This window comes from Prenolepis imparis, unplaced genomic scaffold (assembly GCF_030444845.1).
Source record: "Prenolepis imparis isolate NDT839.2.m4 unplaced genomic scaffold, iyPreImpa1.0 SCAF_1, whole genome shotgun sequence".
Taxonomy (NCBI): Eukaryota; Metazoa; Arthropoda; class Insecta; order Hymenoptera; family Formicidae; genus Prenolepis; species Prenolepis imparis.
Genome location: NW_028141159.1, coordinates 1,028,526 through 1,047,584, shown reverse-complemented (window position 1 = coordinate 1,047,584; position 19,059 = coordinate 1,028,526). Strand labels below are relative to the sequence as shown.

At 37.4% G+C, this 19,059-nt stretch overlaps 2 protein-coding genes across 2 annotated transcripts in view; one reads left to right on the top strand and one right to left on the bottom strand.

Moving 5' to 3' along the window:
- Nucleotides 1-12,377, top strand: part of LOC145941001 (uncharacterized) — a 49,991-nt gene extending 37,614 nt beyond the window's left edge. The window contains exons 5-6 of the mRNA XM_083046742.1: nucleotides 3,555-3,717; nucleotides 9,104-12,377. Of these exons, the coding sequence (XP_082902868.1) occupies nucleotides 3,555-3,717; nucleotides 9,104-9,366 (426 nt within the window). The 3' untranslated portion in view covers nucleotides 9,367-12,377. The remainder of the gene's footprint in view (nucleotides 1-3,554; nucleotides 3,718-9,103) is intronic.
- A 734-nt stretch (nucleotides 12,378-13,111) lies between these two features.
- The window catches only part of Rhogap102a (Rho GTPase activating protein at 102A), a 34,763-nt gene continuing 28,815 nt past the window's right edge, over nucleotides 13,112-19,059 (bottom strand). Inside the window, exons 9-12 of the mRNA XM_083046731.1 lie at nucleotides 18,798-18,906; nucleotides 17,857-18,184; nucleotides 16,732-17,020; nucleotides 13,112-16,040 (exon numbers count right to left, since the gene is read on the bottom strand). Of these exons, the coding sequence (XP_082902857.1) occupies nucleotides 15,695-16,040; nucleotides 16,732-17,020; nucleotides 17,857-18,184; nucleotides 18,798-18,906 (1,072 nt within the window). The 3' untranslated portion in view covers nucleotides 13,112-15,694. The remainder of the gene's footprint in view (nucleotides 16,041-16,731; nucleotides 17,021-17,856; nucleotides 18,185-18,797; nucleotides 18,907-19,059) is intronic.

Here is a 19,059-nt window from a genome sequence, read left to right as displayed (position 1 = left end):
AACAGCTGTAAAATGTAATATTATGAAGCCCAGTCCGTCTGGTCTTTGCACATGCGCAGTCATTCCGCATATCAAAGTCTGATATCTCAATCATTTTACAGATGTTGATTGATTATAAAGGGAAAAGGATAGTTTTCGGGGGTTTTTAAGAGTGTGCTAAAGCCATCTGAAGTGCTGTTTAATCGAAATATCTTTTCATTAAAAAATGGCATCTAAGAATTTTCAGCGTGTGCTTTCTCGCCTTTGACGTCACAATCCAATATGGCCGCGGTGAGCACCCAGGAGCCTTAAAAGTTCTGGATAAAAGGTTAAAGTCGTGGATGTCATTTTTAAAATAAATTCTCTCTCGCGATAAATTCGTTCAAATTGAATTTTGCACATGTCAGATAAGTTGTTAAATTATATAAAATTTTATTCTATTTTTATTTTTTATTTCTTTTTCATTTTATTTTATTTTTACATCGAAGATGAAAATCTTCGAGATATATTAGAATCATTCTGGGAAATGTTCAAAATATATAGCTTAATATATTTAAAATACTACCAATATATTATAATGCAGAGTATAAATTACCAAAGTTATTTTCGTAGAGAATATTCAAAAATTATTTCGGTAAAAAATGAGTGAAAATTTGAATTGGAAATTGTCGCGATATATTCCGAGAATAAGTCTCTTGGAAATGTGGTTACATTTGGTATATTTTTAAAAATATTGTCTAGAAATATTGTAGACGTCACACTCGTCTTCTGTCGTGTGAGAAATTCTCAAGGATATTATGATCCCCCCAGCAGGATATCTCCCCGAGATTTCCCTTCGTTGTGTAATAATTCAATTGGATTACAACATTGCGAGTATACTTAAGACTGGATTATTCTAAGACTTATTCTCTTTTGCCGCCTTCGGGGATGTGCAGAATTTAATTCGTCGAAGAATTAAAGGCAGAGAGAAGATGAAACATAAAATATCCAAAAGGATTCCGATTATAATAATAATAATAAAATAGTTTCGCTCGCGTGTCAGCGAGACGTTAACGAGCCGGAAAACGTATATCTGACCGGAGAATTAAACGCTTTAGAAGCCACCTGATCGTGAACCGGAGGCTCAGGTGTTCTTTTAAGCTGCCCCTCCCCCCTTCTTTAGCCAACTTAGTATGTGTCGGAGTAGCCGCGACTCGTAGATACTTTTAAAACAATGAGCCGACATTGGCGGACCCGCAGTGAGTGTTTCGGTGCCGATCGTCAGCGAACTCGCCTTCGGTTCTCGGCTTCGCGAATTTTTTTTCTTCTTTTTCTTTCTCAGCCATGTTCTCAGTCATTCGTCATCGCGCGCGAGTTGGAGCAATAAATGTGACACTTTTTTGCCACTTTCGAAGATATTAGTTACATGTATTTCTCTTGGTCACCTTAGTTTTTTGCCGTCCGCGTCTCAAAGAAGACCAAAGAGTCTCAAAGAAGACCAAACCAAAGAAGAGGAAGCGAACGTTTCTGATAAAGATTGATCGATCGTGTATCGTGTATTTTTGGCTCGAGTTTCTCTTCAAAGCGGAGACTTTTTTTTTATTGTATTAAAAAAAAGAGAGTGTGTGTGGTATGTTGATGTTTTATCGGCGAAAGTATACAATGATGGAGAAAAGGAAACGGAGTCTTTTGAAACGGGCCAAGGACGAGATCGAATTGGACAGAATGAATAAGCAGAAACAACACAAGGTAGTACCTCGTCACTCGAGATGGTTCAATCTAGTTTAAAGTTCTTGCTTTCGTTATCTCGATGTTATATCAGTGTGATACTATTGCGCCACGTGATAATGTTTTAACGCGGAATACGAAAATAATAAAAGTAATTAAAATCTTTCATTATATTTAAATATTTGCCTCGATAATTCGTAATCTGAGAAAAAGATGAGTTGTAACGTTAAAGAATTTACGCTCCAAGTAAAGTGATAATTACTCGAAATAGCTTCCTCAAATAAACTCTCAGGAGCCACGTTTAAATAACGTTTTGCGACAGAAGTACCACATAAAAAAAAATCTCTCGAGTGCCACACGTAATAGCCGCTATATCTCGCAGGACTCTTATCGCGACGCCATGAAATCATCCTATTCGTATATAACGGGTGTTCCAGTGGCTAAATAATGCGTGAAATACTCGTAAAACCGCGCGAATGTCATGTAAATAGCGTGGATATCTTTCAACATTTCCGTTTCCGCTTCGTATACTTGGCTCTCTCCCTCTCTCTTTCTCTCTTTTTGCATACCAACGCGGTAGGAAAAATAACTTATCACCTTGATAAACGAAAGGCACAAGGGAGGAGAGGGTTCCCTTTTATCATATCACGTGTGTAGGTGAGAGAAGCTCGCGACGGAGGACAAAAAGAAGGCAAACACACACACACCGGATTAATTATAGCGGCGGAACAACAATGACGCGCGCGGCTTCTCTTTGTGTTGGCCCTAATTAAATTGTCTCTCCCTTTTTCTCGCGCGCTCCTTCCACCATCCGTCCGTCAGTCCAGCCGATCGCCACCTACGGACGATGCTTCTCTCCTCTCGTATCGATAGTGTACTTATACGCGACAGGGATCTCCTAGTTTCTCGCACGCCGCGTAAGAAAGGACGACGCTCGAAAGAATAGGAGAATGAAACGTTCGTTCGCGCTCGATGACGACGTGTACGACGGATATTTGTTGTACAAGATAATAGGAATCGCGGGTCGGAATCGCCAAGTCTCTGTGTACAGCGAGGTCCCCCGATGGAAATAACACGGGCGGTGTGACATTAGTCGGCGAATTAGAGCGGCTGACGGTGTGATTGGACGTGTAATTGGCGTCCGCGAGCCAATTAGCGGAGAAAAACAAAATAAATGCGCGAGTCTCGGGAGAAATAGTTAGGACTTACTCGCGTATACGTAAAATTTCACATCCCGGGCACGTTCGTGGCTTTATTCTTTATTTGATCCTCGGATAGATGCGTTCTCTCATTTGACGTGGATTGATCCCGCGGAATATAAGTTCTTGTCTCAGAATGAAAAGTATGTAAAAGTAATTTATTTTTTTTTTAAAGAATAAATTGTATATAGAGTGTTAATGCGGAGTTTATAGTGTAATTATATGCGAATCTGTGAAATAAGACTCGCATCTTTTAATTTTATTCCGCGTTGTGTGCAAAAGCGTGTAGCAAAATCAATATCTAGAATTAAGAATTTGAAATAAAAAAATTCTGGCAAGAGAGAGATTTGTGTGTTCAAATTTATACAAAACTTTTACCAATTTTAAATCTTGAAAAAAAAAGCCTTAAATATTTTATCATAATATATTATATATGAGTCTTTTCGCTTCTATATCGATTTAATTTCATAAACATGTCACTGGCAAAGTGATGATAAAAAGAAATATAATTTATTTCGAAGTAAATCGTAAGATTATACGCGCCGATTTCAAGATCGTCGATTCTGAATATGATCGTTTAAAGGACTGTTAACGTTGTACATAATTTCGCATCGTAAAACTTTGATCGCGACACTTTCGATAAATCGTACGTATATTTTATCGTTACAGTTGGCTGCCATCGCTCTAAACTTCGGCGTACTGGTGTCCGCCGTTTACGAGGGCATTTACGCCCGAAGAGGCGGCGACCCGACCAAGATTAGGGTCGTCACGGATCCCCGTGGAGGTACCATAAATAATCCAGGATATCGGGAATATCACCAACCAACGAACGGTAAGACCGGACTGGACAGTCGTTTAATTTCGCGAAATCCTGCTTCGACCCACCTGATGTGTGTTCAAATCCATATTCCATTCGACGTTGATGTCTGGCGCGAAAACGCGCCAAACGATTAATGGGATTAATAGCGTTAATGCGATCAACGCCTGGGCTCAAAGCGTGTCCGTTTAACGCGAAATGTGTACATAATTGCGCCTTTGCTGCATCACCGTCCGTGTTTAACATTAAGGCTCCTGGCTCCTTGCCGACCATGTCGAAATCGGGACGTCAGAGGCGAGAAAACACACGCAAAAATTTCTTAGATGCCATTTCGAAATGAAAAAATATTTCGATGAAACAGCACTTCAGATGGCTTTAGCACACTCTTAAAAACCCCCGAAAACTATCCTTTCCCCTTTATAATCAATCAACAGCTGTAAAATGTAATATTATGAAGCCCAGTCCGTCTGGTCTTTGCACATGCGCAGTCATTCCGCATGTCAAAGTCTGATATCTCGATCATTTTACAGATGTTGATTGATTATAAAGGGAAAAGGATAGTTTTCGGGGTTTTTTAAGAGTGTGCTAAAGCCATCTGAAGTGCTGTTTAATCGAAATATCTTTTCATTAAAAAATGGCATCTAAGAATTTTTAGCGTGTGCTTTCTCGCCTCGACGTCACAATCCAATATGGCCGCGGTGAGCACCCAGGAGCCTTAAATACGATATACATGATAAAGCGACGAGGTAATATTCAATATATTATGAATATCACGAAGACGCGTATATATACAAGAAAGAATTAAATAAAGTATTTAAGGTCTTAAATAACATTTTCGGGTTAATGCAATTTGCAACGGCTATATATACTTTTTCCGGGTTACACGAGGTCGTAAACGAGGCATCTGTCTTCATTAACGCGCCGCATTTTTTTTTCCTTCCGAAACACCCCGTTTCTTGATTTTGCCGCGAAATTAGATAATTTATATCGTGCGTAATTTGCCGATATTTGGCCAACTCGTACGCGAAAGACGTTTTCATTTAACCGGCTGACAGGAAGTCAATATACCTCTCACGAAGTACGAGAAATATACGTCTGGGAAGGTGATGAAGTTCGGAGAACGATGCTGTGCGTAAATAAACAGACAGAGGGGGATGAGAAGATTACCGAGGGTGCGACCACGTTCTCTCTCTTACGCCTTACTTGCGGTCTTATTATACGCGAATACAGAATGTGCAGCCCGGATTGTGGTGCGTCTTGGCATGCATTTGCTCATCACGTTGCATAGCGAGATGCGCTGAACAACGTAATATATGTAGCGACTATGTACGCTCGCGGCTTATTTCACGCATCGCTGCGTATAAGACCTTCACCGATACACCGAGTTCACTCGTAATTTTCAAGCATTTTACAAGCAATTTACATTTCTAACCTTATTTTACGTTCGATCATAAAAAAAGAAAAATTCTTTCCTCGCTGTTTTACAGCGTTCGTTCTACGCGTATCGATATTGCGCAACATTGCATATGTATACACACACAGAATTTTTATTTAGAATTTACCCTGAAAATCATGGTAATCGTGGGACAATATGGAAAGAATTTTCTGAAAATTTCTCTGATTAATATTTATCACAATAAAAAATAATAACATATCTATCACAATAAAATATAAAATATGTTTGATTAATTTTACTAAAAGTATGGTAAAATTAATCAAACATATTTTTAAAATTCTTTCCATATTACCCCACGATTACCATGATTTTCAGGGTAAATTCTAAATAAAAATTCTCTCTGTGTATACAATTATATATCAATTTAGTATATCAATAGCCTCAAATGACGAGTAATAAATATACAAAGAGTTTTATAAAAATTGGAGAGAGGATCTTTATATCGAACATTCATCTATCATTGATTATTTAAGAATGCTTTGAACTACGGTCGCGCGGAGTTAACTTGATGAAACTGTCGCGCTATCGCGATATATATCATATTTTCGCATAATACAGCGATCATTCGATACTTTTCTTTCGATACTACATATTTATTAGCAAACTATTGATTCTCGATAACTTAATTTCATTCGGCAACTGAACACTTACTTGTTAACGATGCCTGGATGCTACGGTCGCGCGGAGTTAACTTGATGAAACTGTCGCGCTATCGCGATATATATCATATTTTCGCATAATACAGCGATCATTCGATACTTTTCTTTCGATACTACATATTTATTAGCAAACTATTGATTCTCGATAACTTAATTTCATTCGGCAACTGAACACTTACTTGTTAACGATGCCTGGATGCTACGGTCGCGCGGAGTTCACTTGACGAATCTGTCGCCCACTCGCACCATCGACGTGAAAAACAGTACAAACGCGTAGCACGAGACTCGCCCGACGTTTTACGGCACTCCCGATACATTTTTCGACACTCCCGATACGATATATACTCACTCGCGGACGATATTTATTCTCGTTAACCGAGGAGTCGTAACGGAACGAGCGAGTCTTTCGACCGTAATGCCCTGCCGCGATATAATCACGATGGCGATCGTAATTTCAGCGTTTATCACGGCGACTCTTCCCACTGACTCGCGATGCGCGATGCAGGACGCCGATTATACGATATTTACACCACAAAAGCCCGACACTTTGCTCAAGCTCCCGCGCAAACGGCCGCGCACGACATAATGGACGAGCCAAAGTGCTAAATATCTCAATATCCGTTTCCGGTCAAGCCGACAGGATCGATTCGATTTCGATAGGATCGATCCGACTCCGTGATTTCGAGGTACTAGGCGAATTAAACATGGCTGTCGTGACGTCATCGCTAGTGTCTAGTTTCTTTTACGCGACGTTTCTATTATGTATATAGTATGCACACTCCCCGCTAGTTTCTTTTAAACGCGACGTTTCTATATTAAATGTATAGTATGTGCAGTTTCGTCCGCTAGTTTAATTATTAGTGTATCGAATATATAAACGTAATATTGACGTATACATATTATACAAAACGCGCGAATGATGTGATAAAATAATTTTATCATTAGTTATTAACGAACGTATCGCGAATTCATTACGTAATTGATTTATTATTCTTGACAATATTACAAATTGAATAACGCGTCTGTGTGTGTGTGTGTGTGTGTGACACGAGTGTGAAAGTTCAGACTAATCCTAGAGCGGTGATATCGAAATGTTATTAAGCGAGAACAATAAATAATTAAACTAAATTAAAATGTACGAGGACATTCGTGCGCGGGGGAAAAAGAACTTGTCGCAAAACGAGATCGCTTTTGTTTACAATATGCGGTAACGTGAGTTAATCCATTTAGAAATGCGATGACATAAAATATCACATCGAACACGACAGTTTCTGCGAAAATTGAAACGAGATAAACAGACACTAAAGAGGATAGAAGATTATAAAGAGAGGAGCAAAGTGTCCGGGGTTTCAAGTTTCTTAAAACTACTCTTTGTCTCTCTGGTAATCGAGACTAGCAATAAAATGTAAAAGAATTTTAAACGCGACAAACGCTTCGTTTTCTCTTTCTTCGTGAGTTTCTAACCTTTTTTTAGGAGGACGAAACTATATAGGCCGCGTGTGCTTATATCTTTTTCATAGAAAAATCGCCGTGCATTTATGTCATTTCTTAAACACACGTCGATAGACATACACATATACGCACGAACAGCTGAGCTTTTCTCTTTCCTTTTCTCTTTCTTTTCCTGTCCTTGTTGGAATCGCACGCTTATCTCGTTTCACAGCCGTTTGTGTATAAACAAACCGGCCGAAGTCGCTTCCCCCTCTACTCGCGCGAGTCCTATCTCATGTTTCTCTGCTTTCGTGCTTATATAGTATTGTCTCGACTATCGCGGAGATCGGGCTCAAGTTTTCACGATTCTCACTCGCGTATTTTATATATTCAATGCAGATTTACGTATAAATATCGTGTGTAATAGAAATTATAGCGTTCGAATAATTCACGTCGTAACAACGATACTTAACTCGCGTTTCCGAGAAATTATATAACAATGCATTACGGTCATAAGAATCATATTTATTCATTGCATCCGTGTGAGTTACGATTTTAGATTTATTATCGTCTCTAAATATAAATCTTGCGTAGTATCGGGAGTGTCGAGAAAAATCTCAGGCGATTGTTGTGCTTAGATATCGCGTCGGTGTAGTGAGAACAATAATTCGGTCAAGTGAATTCCAGGCAGCTAACTTCAAGTATTATTAAACGAGTAAGTATTTAGAGCAGCATCTATTGATATTTTTAATTTACTCAGTTCATACATATATCTTTCGAGACAGAAACTAAAATTTTAAAAATGTCATACGCAATATTTGCTTTCTAATAATGCCCAGGGTATATAAAAAAAGTCACCAAACCAATTTAGTATTTTGCTCTCTCATTTCGCTCTAAGGGTGAAAACCCATGGACTGATATTTTCTGCGTAACGCGTATCGCGTAACCAATCAGAACATTCAATTCCGCGTAAAGGAAACGCGGAACAGCTCTGATTGGTTACGCGGTACGCGTTACGCGGAAAATATCAGTCCATGGGTTTTCACCCTAAGGGCTAGTCTACAATAGAGTCGTAAGGTCGTAAACGTAAGAAATTGACCAATCACAGTTGAATTCGAGGAGAATAATCGACTGTGATTGGTCAATTTCTTACGTTTACGACCTTACGACTCTATTGTAGACTAGGCTTAACTCTTCGCTAATATCGAATATTCGTCTTATTACATATTACATGAAGGTTGCTCTACCCTAATTTCCACGATATATTGACGCATCTATGACAGATAGCATTTCTAGTTTGAAAGTATATACTTATGGCTCCTGGGTGCTCACCGCGGCCATATTGGATTGTGACGTCAGAGGCGAGAAAGCACACGCTAAAAATTCTTAGATGCCATTTTTTAATGAAAAGATATTTCGATTAAACAGCACTTCAGATGGCTTTAGCACACTCTTAAAAAACCCCGAAAACTATCCTTTTCCCTTTATAATCAATCAACATCTGTAAAATGATCGAGATATCAGACTTTGACATGCGGAATGACTGCGCATGTGCAAAGACCAGACGGACTGGGCTTCATAATATTACATTTTACAGCTGTTGATTGATTATAAAGGGGAAAGGATAGTTTTCGGGGTTTTTTAAGAGTGTGCTAAAACCATCTAAAGTGCTGTTTCATCGAAATATTTTTTCATTTCGAAATGGCATCTAAGAAATTTTGTGTTTTCTCGCCTCTGACGTCACGATTTCGACATGGTCGGCAAGGAGCCAGGAGCCTTATGATATAAAAAAAACTTTGCCGACGAATGAGAGGGAGATGATCGCGTTATTAATTCCGCCATCTCGTTTCCGCAGGTGGTTCGATCTCGATGACAGACGCCAGCGGGAAACCGTACGCCGGCGGGAAACCGTACGCCGGCGGAGCCGGAAACGGATCGACGGCGTCGGTGGCAACTTCCGGGAGCGCGGCCAGCACGGCCTCACCCCTCAGGAGTTCCCTGAAGAAGCCGAAACCTCTCGGCATCCATAATCCCGGCTTCTCGACGCAAAGTCCGACCCTGTCGAGGAACGGCTCGCAGAAGAAAGTGCGTATACAGACACACTCGACGGAAGTTTAGCCTCTCCTTCGATGCCTTTCTCTCTCCCCTGTCACGTGTTATTATTGACACGCGAGAGAGAGAGAGAGAGTTCGCAAGTGTCGATCGTTTAAGGACGCCGTGACAGGAAGTCAGCTGACGGCAACGACGACGTCTACTAGAAATAGTTTCACGAGGTACGTTTCATCAATGGTAGATGGTCTCCGATTATTATTTTTTGTTAATTTCCGTGCGCAATTAAGAACGCAATTAAGGAACGAAATTGAGAGGACGAGGCTCTTGTGTTCAGCTACTTTGTCGCCCGATGATTTTGATATGTATAATGAGACTTTAAATTAATTCCGAAGAGACGAGAATCGAATCGCTCCCTAGAAATTTATCGTTTTACTACGGCGGAATGTAAATAGGCTGATAAACGCGATCGATAATCTCGCCTCCGAAGCTCTCGGAAGCTACCTGAATTAAATATTAAGCAAATCCAGATCAAACGCGAGATTGACGGCAACTCGTCAAGTATTACGTCACTTTACACTTTTCTACTATATCCTTACACGATGTCTATATTCGATATAAATCGATTCATAGAATACGGATAGTGAACTGTAAGAGTACTGGCGAGAAAATAGAATGGACGAAAATAAAGAAATATATTCATGTTGTAGGAAATAGATAAAAGTTAATATTGTTATATAAATATGATAAAAATCGTTATCGTGATGTATGTATAGTAACAAAAAAAAATTTAATGTGCAGTATATAAATGTGTATAAAATAGAAAATAATCAATTCTGATTTAATATCGTATTTTCACAAATCTTAGTCAGCAATAAAATTTGCACATATTACACACATTTTTACAGGGTATAATAAATTTAATAAAAAATCTAACTTTCATATCGATTGTAAATTGTCTTAAACTAATCGTAAATAAAAAGTTGATTCTTATTTCTTTAACAAAAATGTAAATATATTACGACAAAAATATGAATTTTAATTAAACAAGAATAGAAAAAGATATTATTAACTCTAACAAGAGTTTTTATGACAAAATTTACAAGATAAAAAATATATGTATGTGTATGTGCATTCTATTTCACAAGGCTCTATACTATAGCAATTCCATTCTATTGTCTTGCCTTATTAAGTACATTATTATTATTAAGTACATTCATATTTACACGTCAAAAAAAAAAGAGAGAACTGATAATGAACAAAAAAAAATCGTTGAGATGACGATCATTAAAAGTTCATATACGTAAGTGATTTTAAAAATCATCGCGAATCTGATCTCCATTTTACACATCTCTTTATTTGAAATTCGTTAATCATGTGTATTGAGAATTTTTATTAATTAGATTTCCAACGTGTTTCAAAAATAGTAAGTATGAAATAATCCGGCTTGTGATACAATAACATACGAGGATTATCTCAGTCGCACGTGTTGCCAGAGAGTTATTTTATTACGTAACCGTATTCTCACACAAACTGCAATAGCTAACCTTTGCTATCACCATTTAATTAAGCGTAACATCAGAGTTTAATTGAATATTAAGCTCGATAAATTAAGTTGCAAAGTTCAAGTATTGCACAGCATATACGGTCTCTACATTTGTGTTATATACACGCATACAATTATTACGACTACGTTTCTATCGTAAGTCTGTATGTGTATTCTAACTGAAACTCTCGACTGTTAATATAGTGATAGTTGTGTAAAATGTTTTAAAATTTTCAAGAGCGACGATATATATATATATATTCGCATTAAAATATGTGTAGATTTCTATACAGACACGGCAATGAATCGTTACCGAATTTAATAATTAACACTCTGATTTATTATGTATATATCTCAGTGTTGTGTATCGTATTATATTATTAGTATTATCAACAATTTTCCGTCCAAAACAAGTACTTTGTAACGTTTACTATATTAATGTTTATTCTTATTAAAGTTATATTCGTGATATATCACACTTATTATGTAGAAATTGTTACACGTTTTAAAAGTCACATAATTGAATTAAGTTGCATAATATAAATCGATTTAACAAAAAAGAAATTATATCGGTAATCAAGAACCGCTTGCACCAATATTGATTAATGCTAATTGCAATCAATTTTATCATTGCAGCACTTTGTATGTTAATAATTGAATTTTAATATAGAAGGAATTAATTATTTAATAACTAATTTTTTATATTGTTAAAAATTATAATTTTTTTCTCAAGAGAAACTTAATCGTTGATTATTACTGTTCGGCTAATATAACGGATTGCCGTGAAAGTCGCAGGATACGTGATACGTTTTTTTTTTCTTCTTCTCCTTTCTGCATTGTACTTTCCCTTATATTATTTTATCTCTATCTAGCAGTTTATATATACTCTTATACTTTTCCTCGCCGCGAGAGGAAGGTGAAATTACATTACAGCATCGCATCCGTCCAGCCCTGTAGGCAGCTAGCCGTGAAACGGCAAGAAAAAAAGAGAGATATATATTATATATTATGAATATATAAATATATTTATATTTTATAGTGATTGTTTTAATATATTATATATATAGAGAGAGAGACAAAAATTATATATATATATATATATATATATATATATATAAATCTACGTATGTGTGTACTTGCACACGCGAGACAAAAGTTTTATTGCTCGTGGAAAATCCGGACATACATTTGTTTTTCTTTATTTTTTTTTTTCTTCTACCCGAGTAGTATTATTATATTTTATCGCTTATGATTTCTTTATCTATAGTAATTATTGTTATCATGCAATCTGCGTACCTTTATTTTCAGAGATATTTATGTAACGCTGTTCGAGAGCCGGCCTCGTTAAAATATGTACTCGTGCTAAATTGCAAAATTGCGATTCGTTCAAGATCGTCTCTGAAGGTCGTCACTCGAGCCCAGATGCTATCCTGAATAATCGTACATTTGCATCGTACGAGTCGAAATTTAATTTATTACCGCCCGATCCTCGTAAAAAAAAAAAAAAGAAACTTGCGGTCGTACGGACGCGAAATTGAACTAGAAATTAAGATCTACTTGATAAGGCGAATACGCAGCGAGATCAGTCGCGACTCCCTAAGTATTGCAATATGCTCTTCAATTTGAGAGACTTTTGTAAAAGGTCTTCACCTGATTATTCGTTCCAATACCTTATCGCGACGAACATATCGTAATAAAATGGATGCTAAAGTTGCAGAGATAATTTTGCGTCAAAATAAAAATGAACATCGAATTGATAACTTGCAGTTATATTAATATGATAAATAATAATAATGAAGGAAGAATATTACATGCAGTTAAGAAAGAATTGTTCACTAAGGGCCGATTATTCCAACTTCTTGGTAAGTTTTACCCAACAGGTAGCCTATTTTCGTCTCTTTTCAGATAAGTTGTGAAAAAGAGATGAAGATATGCTATTTGTCGGGTAAAACTTACCAAGAAGTTCGAACAATCGGTCCTAACTCTTTGAAGCATATAATGGCATGAAAATCATCTCTTAAAACATTCACAATTTGACAAACTCTATGTAATAGAGCATAATTAATTTTTATATTACTTCATAAAATAATATCAACAAAAGAAATTTTTTGTGTAATTTTAATTTTTGTAGTTTTTTACAAAGAAACATTGCGTGTAATTTTAATTATCAATTTTGTACACATTCCAATGATTCAAAGAGTCGAGTTGGAAAATTTATTTCCTTTAAGCCGATTGCAAAATTATCACTGCAACTGCAATTCTCACGTCATTCCGCGATATTAAGATTGTTACGGTATATTTCGTTTCATTGTTATCGTTCACTAGATAATGTTAACAATTAACTTTTATTATTGATTTAGATACCAAGCCGATCATCAACGATGTAATCGTGTATACTGTACATATCTATATGCGAATATTCGTTTACGTTCAAATTCGAACGGCACATTTGTCACATTTGCACCTACCTACTTGTTAAGCCGGCTGTTTTTGTAAAGTTCGTACGTATTCGATGATATTACGATCGTGATGTAAGTCCTCGTCAAGGACGGCACGTTGAAAAATTGAATAATAAAAGTGTTTCAATAAAATGCAATTTTCAGAGGAATAGGATGTTTATCGTTTATATCGATTAACATATTATATTGACGTAAGTGTATGACCAAGAACGTCACTGTCGCGTGACGAAACACTATCGAGGTTGCACACTGTATACAGTGACACCGCATCTTGTCCTGATACCGCTTATCCTTTTCATTAGAACGTAACAATATGTATCAACAACTACAATCATCGTACAACGATATTAATTAATATTTAAGACAATTATTTTGTATATTTTTATATATTTAAATTATTTCATATTTTGTGATATGTATCTTTTATGAGATTATTTTTTCGATATTTGTGGTGTGTTAATTATATATATATTATAACAATATAGATTAAGGATTACAAAGCAATTTAATGGATTAATCTTAGAAAATATCGGTGATTGCTGATTAATAATAATTAAGAAACATGAGGATATTTTATTATGTATAATGATAATTTAGGAGGAGCACACTGGACGAAATTAATCTTACCAGATGGATTCGACGTGCGACGAGGTTGATATAAGCTGCAAGGCATGATAAAAAATTAACTTTCATTTATTTATCTAGATTGAAAAAAAAAACTTAACGACAACGATAATACGCCTCCCTCACGGCAGTTTGCGATAATAATCACGTCGTAGAGAGGACGAATTAGAAAAGACAAATTGAATTTCAGACTCTCGATCATTTTCCGCTGATGGGGGTGTGACAGTTACTTAATAAGAGATAAGAGCACGAGACGTAACAATTTTCAGACGTCGATGCGATGTCGAGCAACCGCGACCACTTTTTTTATATTTACATCGCGAAGGCTGAGGTAAAACGTTCTATGTATCAATTTTCCTGTCCTTTCCGTCCGATACAATGTCAAGGTCGCGAAGGGTCGATAAAACGTCGCGTAATGAGAATGCGCATTCCGTCACCGGGAGAAATCCTTCGCGAGCGCAAGGACAGCACTTAATCTAGGAATCAATCGACATTTTCGCGACAATCAAACGTACGGAGGAACACTTTTTATTCAGGCCACGCTTAATCAACGTGGCAGTAGATTGCCGCTCTATCGAAATTCGAGATTCGAGATCAATTGTGCGAGATGACGGATCGAGCGTAATCGAAGGCACATTTTTTTTTTTTGTTTTTTTGCAGAGATAAAACATTGCGATAGATTTTTCAGTTGTGCGATATGAAGAAAGATCGAGCGTTATCGAAGGATGGCACATTTTTTTTTCTTTTTTTTTTTATAGAGATGACACAACATTGCGATGGATTGAGTCGTTATTCGAGACAATTGGCTCTGAAAGAAAGACGCATATATAAACCAAAATGGTTTGTGAGAAAAAGCATTCTCAGAGTTTTTTTTTATGTAAAATATTTCTCCAAGCACAGAGGAAAATACAAATTCGTCGTAAGCTGTTGATGCAAATAGTTGCTAGATTAAAAATTTGCAAAACAATGTTTCCTTTTTCATAGCCATCGCCTCGACTCTGTGTATTTTTACAAATAACAAACTCCAGAATTATTTACATGCTTTCTATAACTGTGAATATTTTATAAATCAACATGTCGAGCGGTTATGCAGATATATAAAGCCAGTATACATTTGCCTTCCTTCCTTTCTCTCTTCTTCTTTCTTCTTTTACAGCACTTATTTTTGTATTCTTGACCTTTCTTATTTATGTTTAGAGCGATATTTCTGAAAAATATGCAGGAATAAAATATGCTGCTGTCTGCTTTAGGGTGCTCGTATATATATATATATATATATATATATATATATATATATATATATATATATATATGTGTGTTTATCGAAAATATATCGCGGCATCTGTCGATAAATCTTGCGCGCGGCGCATTCTCACTTTATTCAGAATAACAAACTTTCGTTCGAGTTTAGTCTAAAGAAGGGAACTTATTGTTAGTGTCTCTCTCTTTTGCATAAAACTGCACTTTTGTTGCAATAATTCAAACCGATATTCTATAACAAAACGATAAATGGGGGGAAAAAATACTGCTTCCAACTTTTCTCAGAGGCATCCTCGAATTGTATCGACTTCCAGATCGATGCAATCGAACTTTCGTCAAGAAATTAGAGTTTTATTTCTAGAAAAAAAATTTATTCGCTATTATATAAAGATAATAACAATAATAATAATAATAATAATGGGTAGATCAAACGGCTTCTAATCCACCGAAGATATCGACGATCAATCTCGAATCTCGATTCGATACGTCAATCGCGAATATATATAATTTAAAAGTATCCCTCCCGATCTTTAGGCGCGCTGGAGATCAGTTCCCGCCTCTTCCAGACCGATTGCACGCGCTGATTCTGCGTCGTCGTCATCGCCGAGGTGACGGAGGACGATAACGTCGACGTGGTGGACGTCACGCCGAGCGTGGACGTCTTGCCGGCCAGGGTGTCGGCGTCGGGTATGTGGCGCGTCTGATGCCTCGTGTCCGTGTACCGCCTCTTCGTGTACTTTTTGCTTTCGCCGGAGGTCACCGTCGTCGAGTTCTTGCCCGTCTGCAGGGTCGGCGCGAGGTCGACGTCCCGCCGCGAGATCTGCAGCATCCTCTCGATATCGGCGGTCTTGGACCTGAATCAGCGCGAGCGTACAAATTCGCGTTAGGTCGCACGAAATGTTTGCAGAATTTATTTAAAACAAATTGCACATTTTTACAAGATTATACGAAGGAAAATTATTTTTTTATTATAAATTACACTTGTTCGATTAGTAATGTTGATTTGTCTTATAAGTTATATCGTGATGATTAAATTTTTACGCAAACATCTTCGCATGTGTAAGAAACTTTGTTCTAATAAGTCTAATCCAGATGATTGATTAATAGCGGAGAATTAATATAGAGAATCTTATCGAAATTTTGCGTCAACAAATTTCTTATTCATATGCAATTTGAAGAGTTACTTTGTGCAAGAGTCTACGCAAATCGATAATAAACTGTGTCTTAAACCTATCATGAAATAAAACAAGAGCTTGTCTACGCGTGATACATCTATCAAAGGAAAACTGTTTACGAGTCAAATAAATATATTTTCGTTACGAACAGTTACACGAAGAAGGACGAGTCTTTTTAATGTATCCACGCACGCATCAATCTCAATAAAAAGATCATCATGGCAACAAGGTAGTATAAATCCAGGGAGAGTCTTGTAAAACTTTCCGACAACTTTTACAGCTCGAATGGGGAGGAGATAAGGAAGAGGCAAGAGAGGGAGGAGAGAAGGAAGGTATTACAACCGCAACGCGGAATATTATATATACTCGCCTCAAAACCGCACCGCCGATGCTGGTGATGCTCGGCGTGTACGGGGCCGCCGTGCTCCTGCTCGCTTCCTGCTGGCCGGTCGACCTGCCCACTTGCCTCACCTCGCTTGAGGTCGTGAACGAGACCCTCTGGAGAACCGCTTGCTGATCCGGGATGTACGAGACGGCGGTGACCGCGCTGTCGGGACTCGCCGGGGGCGAAGACGCCCACGACGGCGGGGAACTCGGCGCTTGATCGCCCGACAGGGTCGCCGAGGATCCCACCGCGCTGTCACTTCCGTGTCTTCCGCCTGCGAAAGCGACGATATTAGATCGAGACCGCGGGACCTCACGAGATTCTTCGACATTTTTAATTTCGTCGTAAATTATGATATAAGTATATAGCGTGTCTATCATATAGCTAAGAAAGATAGATAGAGAGAGAGAGCGTGGTTTATTTGGGATCCGCAAGCTTACTTAGATGTAACTTTATATTTACTTCTCCCTAATAGTTTATTTAGAGAAGATCAAAAGCCTTTGATAGCTTTATTTATTTCTTTTTCTTAATCGCTGCTATATTATTAACAATAAGATGCGTCAAGTATAGCTGCTGCTTGTGTATTTTAAAATTCATTTGAAATTTATGTCTAATATGCGAAATAATATATATATAATTAATTTTAATCTTAACAGGGTTGTAAAAAAAATATATCAAGCAAAAGTTTTAGGGTTTCGAAGGGGGACATAATATCGCGACTTAAAGTGGGTGGTATTTTTTTCAAAATTATATAAAGATCAACCTAGTTTTTTTTTTTTTTTTTATAAAACCACCCAATTTTTTTTGTATAAATTGATTTCTCTCAATGTTCGACATAAAAAGTAATGTAGGGTAAAGTAAAAGTATTGTAATGGTAGGGTGGCCAAAAAGTGAATAATTTACGATAATTTACTATGAAATATCTCGTGAAATATTCATTTTCCGATAATCTTACCTCAATATTTTTTTGTGCACAAAATAATGAGAGAAATCAATTGGTATAAAGAAAAAACACACGGTTTTTTTTTTAAAGAAAAGGTATATAATTTGCAACTAGTAACTACATGTACTATCTATGGAACGACATTGAATTATATATGAAACGCGAACCTTCGCTGCAACCAGAGGTTGATCTCTGCCTCTGCCGCCTCGGGGGAGCGCTCGGTTGCTTCGGCGCTTCCTCGATGTAAGGAATGTCCGGATCGTCGAGGTTCAGGGTGAACGCGTCGGACATGGGTATGGTGAGACTAGCGGTAATCACTACTGGCGAGGATTTTCGGCGAGGATCAGACGGATCTTCGCTCGATCCGCTATCGACGCTGTTGCTCCTGCCCTCCTCCTTTCTCCGGCTTCCTGGTCTCTTGGGCCGTCGCGGCCTTGGTCCTATATCACCGCCGACGCCGGCGGTCTGATGTAGACATTGTTCTCTCGTCCACATCTGAAACAAAAGAATTTTATTTTCGATTAGCGACATCACGCGTGACATGAGTTTAAGAATAAGATAATGTTTTAATAACGATTAAATATTGCCGAGATGAAATTCTTTTATGTAATTCTATATAATTTTAGATTTAATCTCTCTTGGACTTTCTGTTTAAAGCAATTTTATTATAGTATTTTAAATTCTTTTTTAAATTAAGTAAGTTTAAACAGCTAAGTTTAATTTTATTACACTGAAAAGCGATCGTATATGTATTCTGACAAAACTCAAAACTATGTATAATTTCGGGAGATGTGTATAACTTTAAAATTACAGATTTATATTTGAGTACATAAATGAAGCATTTGAGGAAAGAACGGTTTAAATCTAAAATTTAGGAGAGTATAATTTGACATTAAGAGTGAATCTCGCAATTACGAGCTTAATTCATTCTCGTTTCAAATGTGTAAATTACACATTTAAATACAATGTTCCTCAAAAGACTCTTTGGCGCTCATAAAATCGACCCTTTTTTAAACCAAGTTCTTTGTCTCGCTCTCTTCTTAAGTTAAGTTGCAAACATAAAATTTAACAGCCGGATAAACGGATATAAAATACATGATCGTAGCACCTTTCTCGTCGATGTCGTCGTTGCCGCGGTGTTTGTTGACATAGTCAGCGTCTCCTCCACAGAGAACGTCTCCGCCTCGCTACAGGGATCCGCATCATCTCCACATTGTCTGCAAGAGCACGTACGGCACTTTACCTCTATGTTTTTGTTTCAATATTGTTACACTATGATTCGCGAGGGGCGTAAATACGCGAGGAACATCTTTACCTCGCGGCATCGATCGCCGCTCGTGAACGAGAGAGCTCCTACTCCCGTTAGGTCA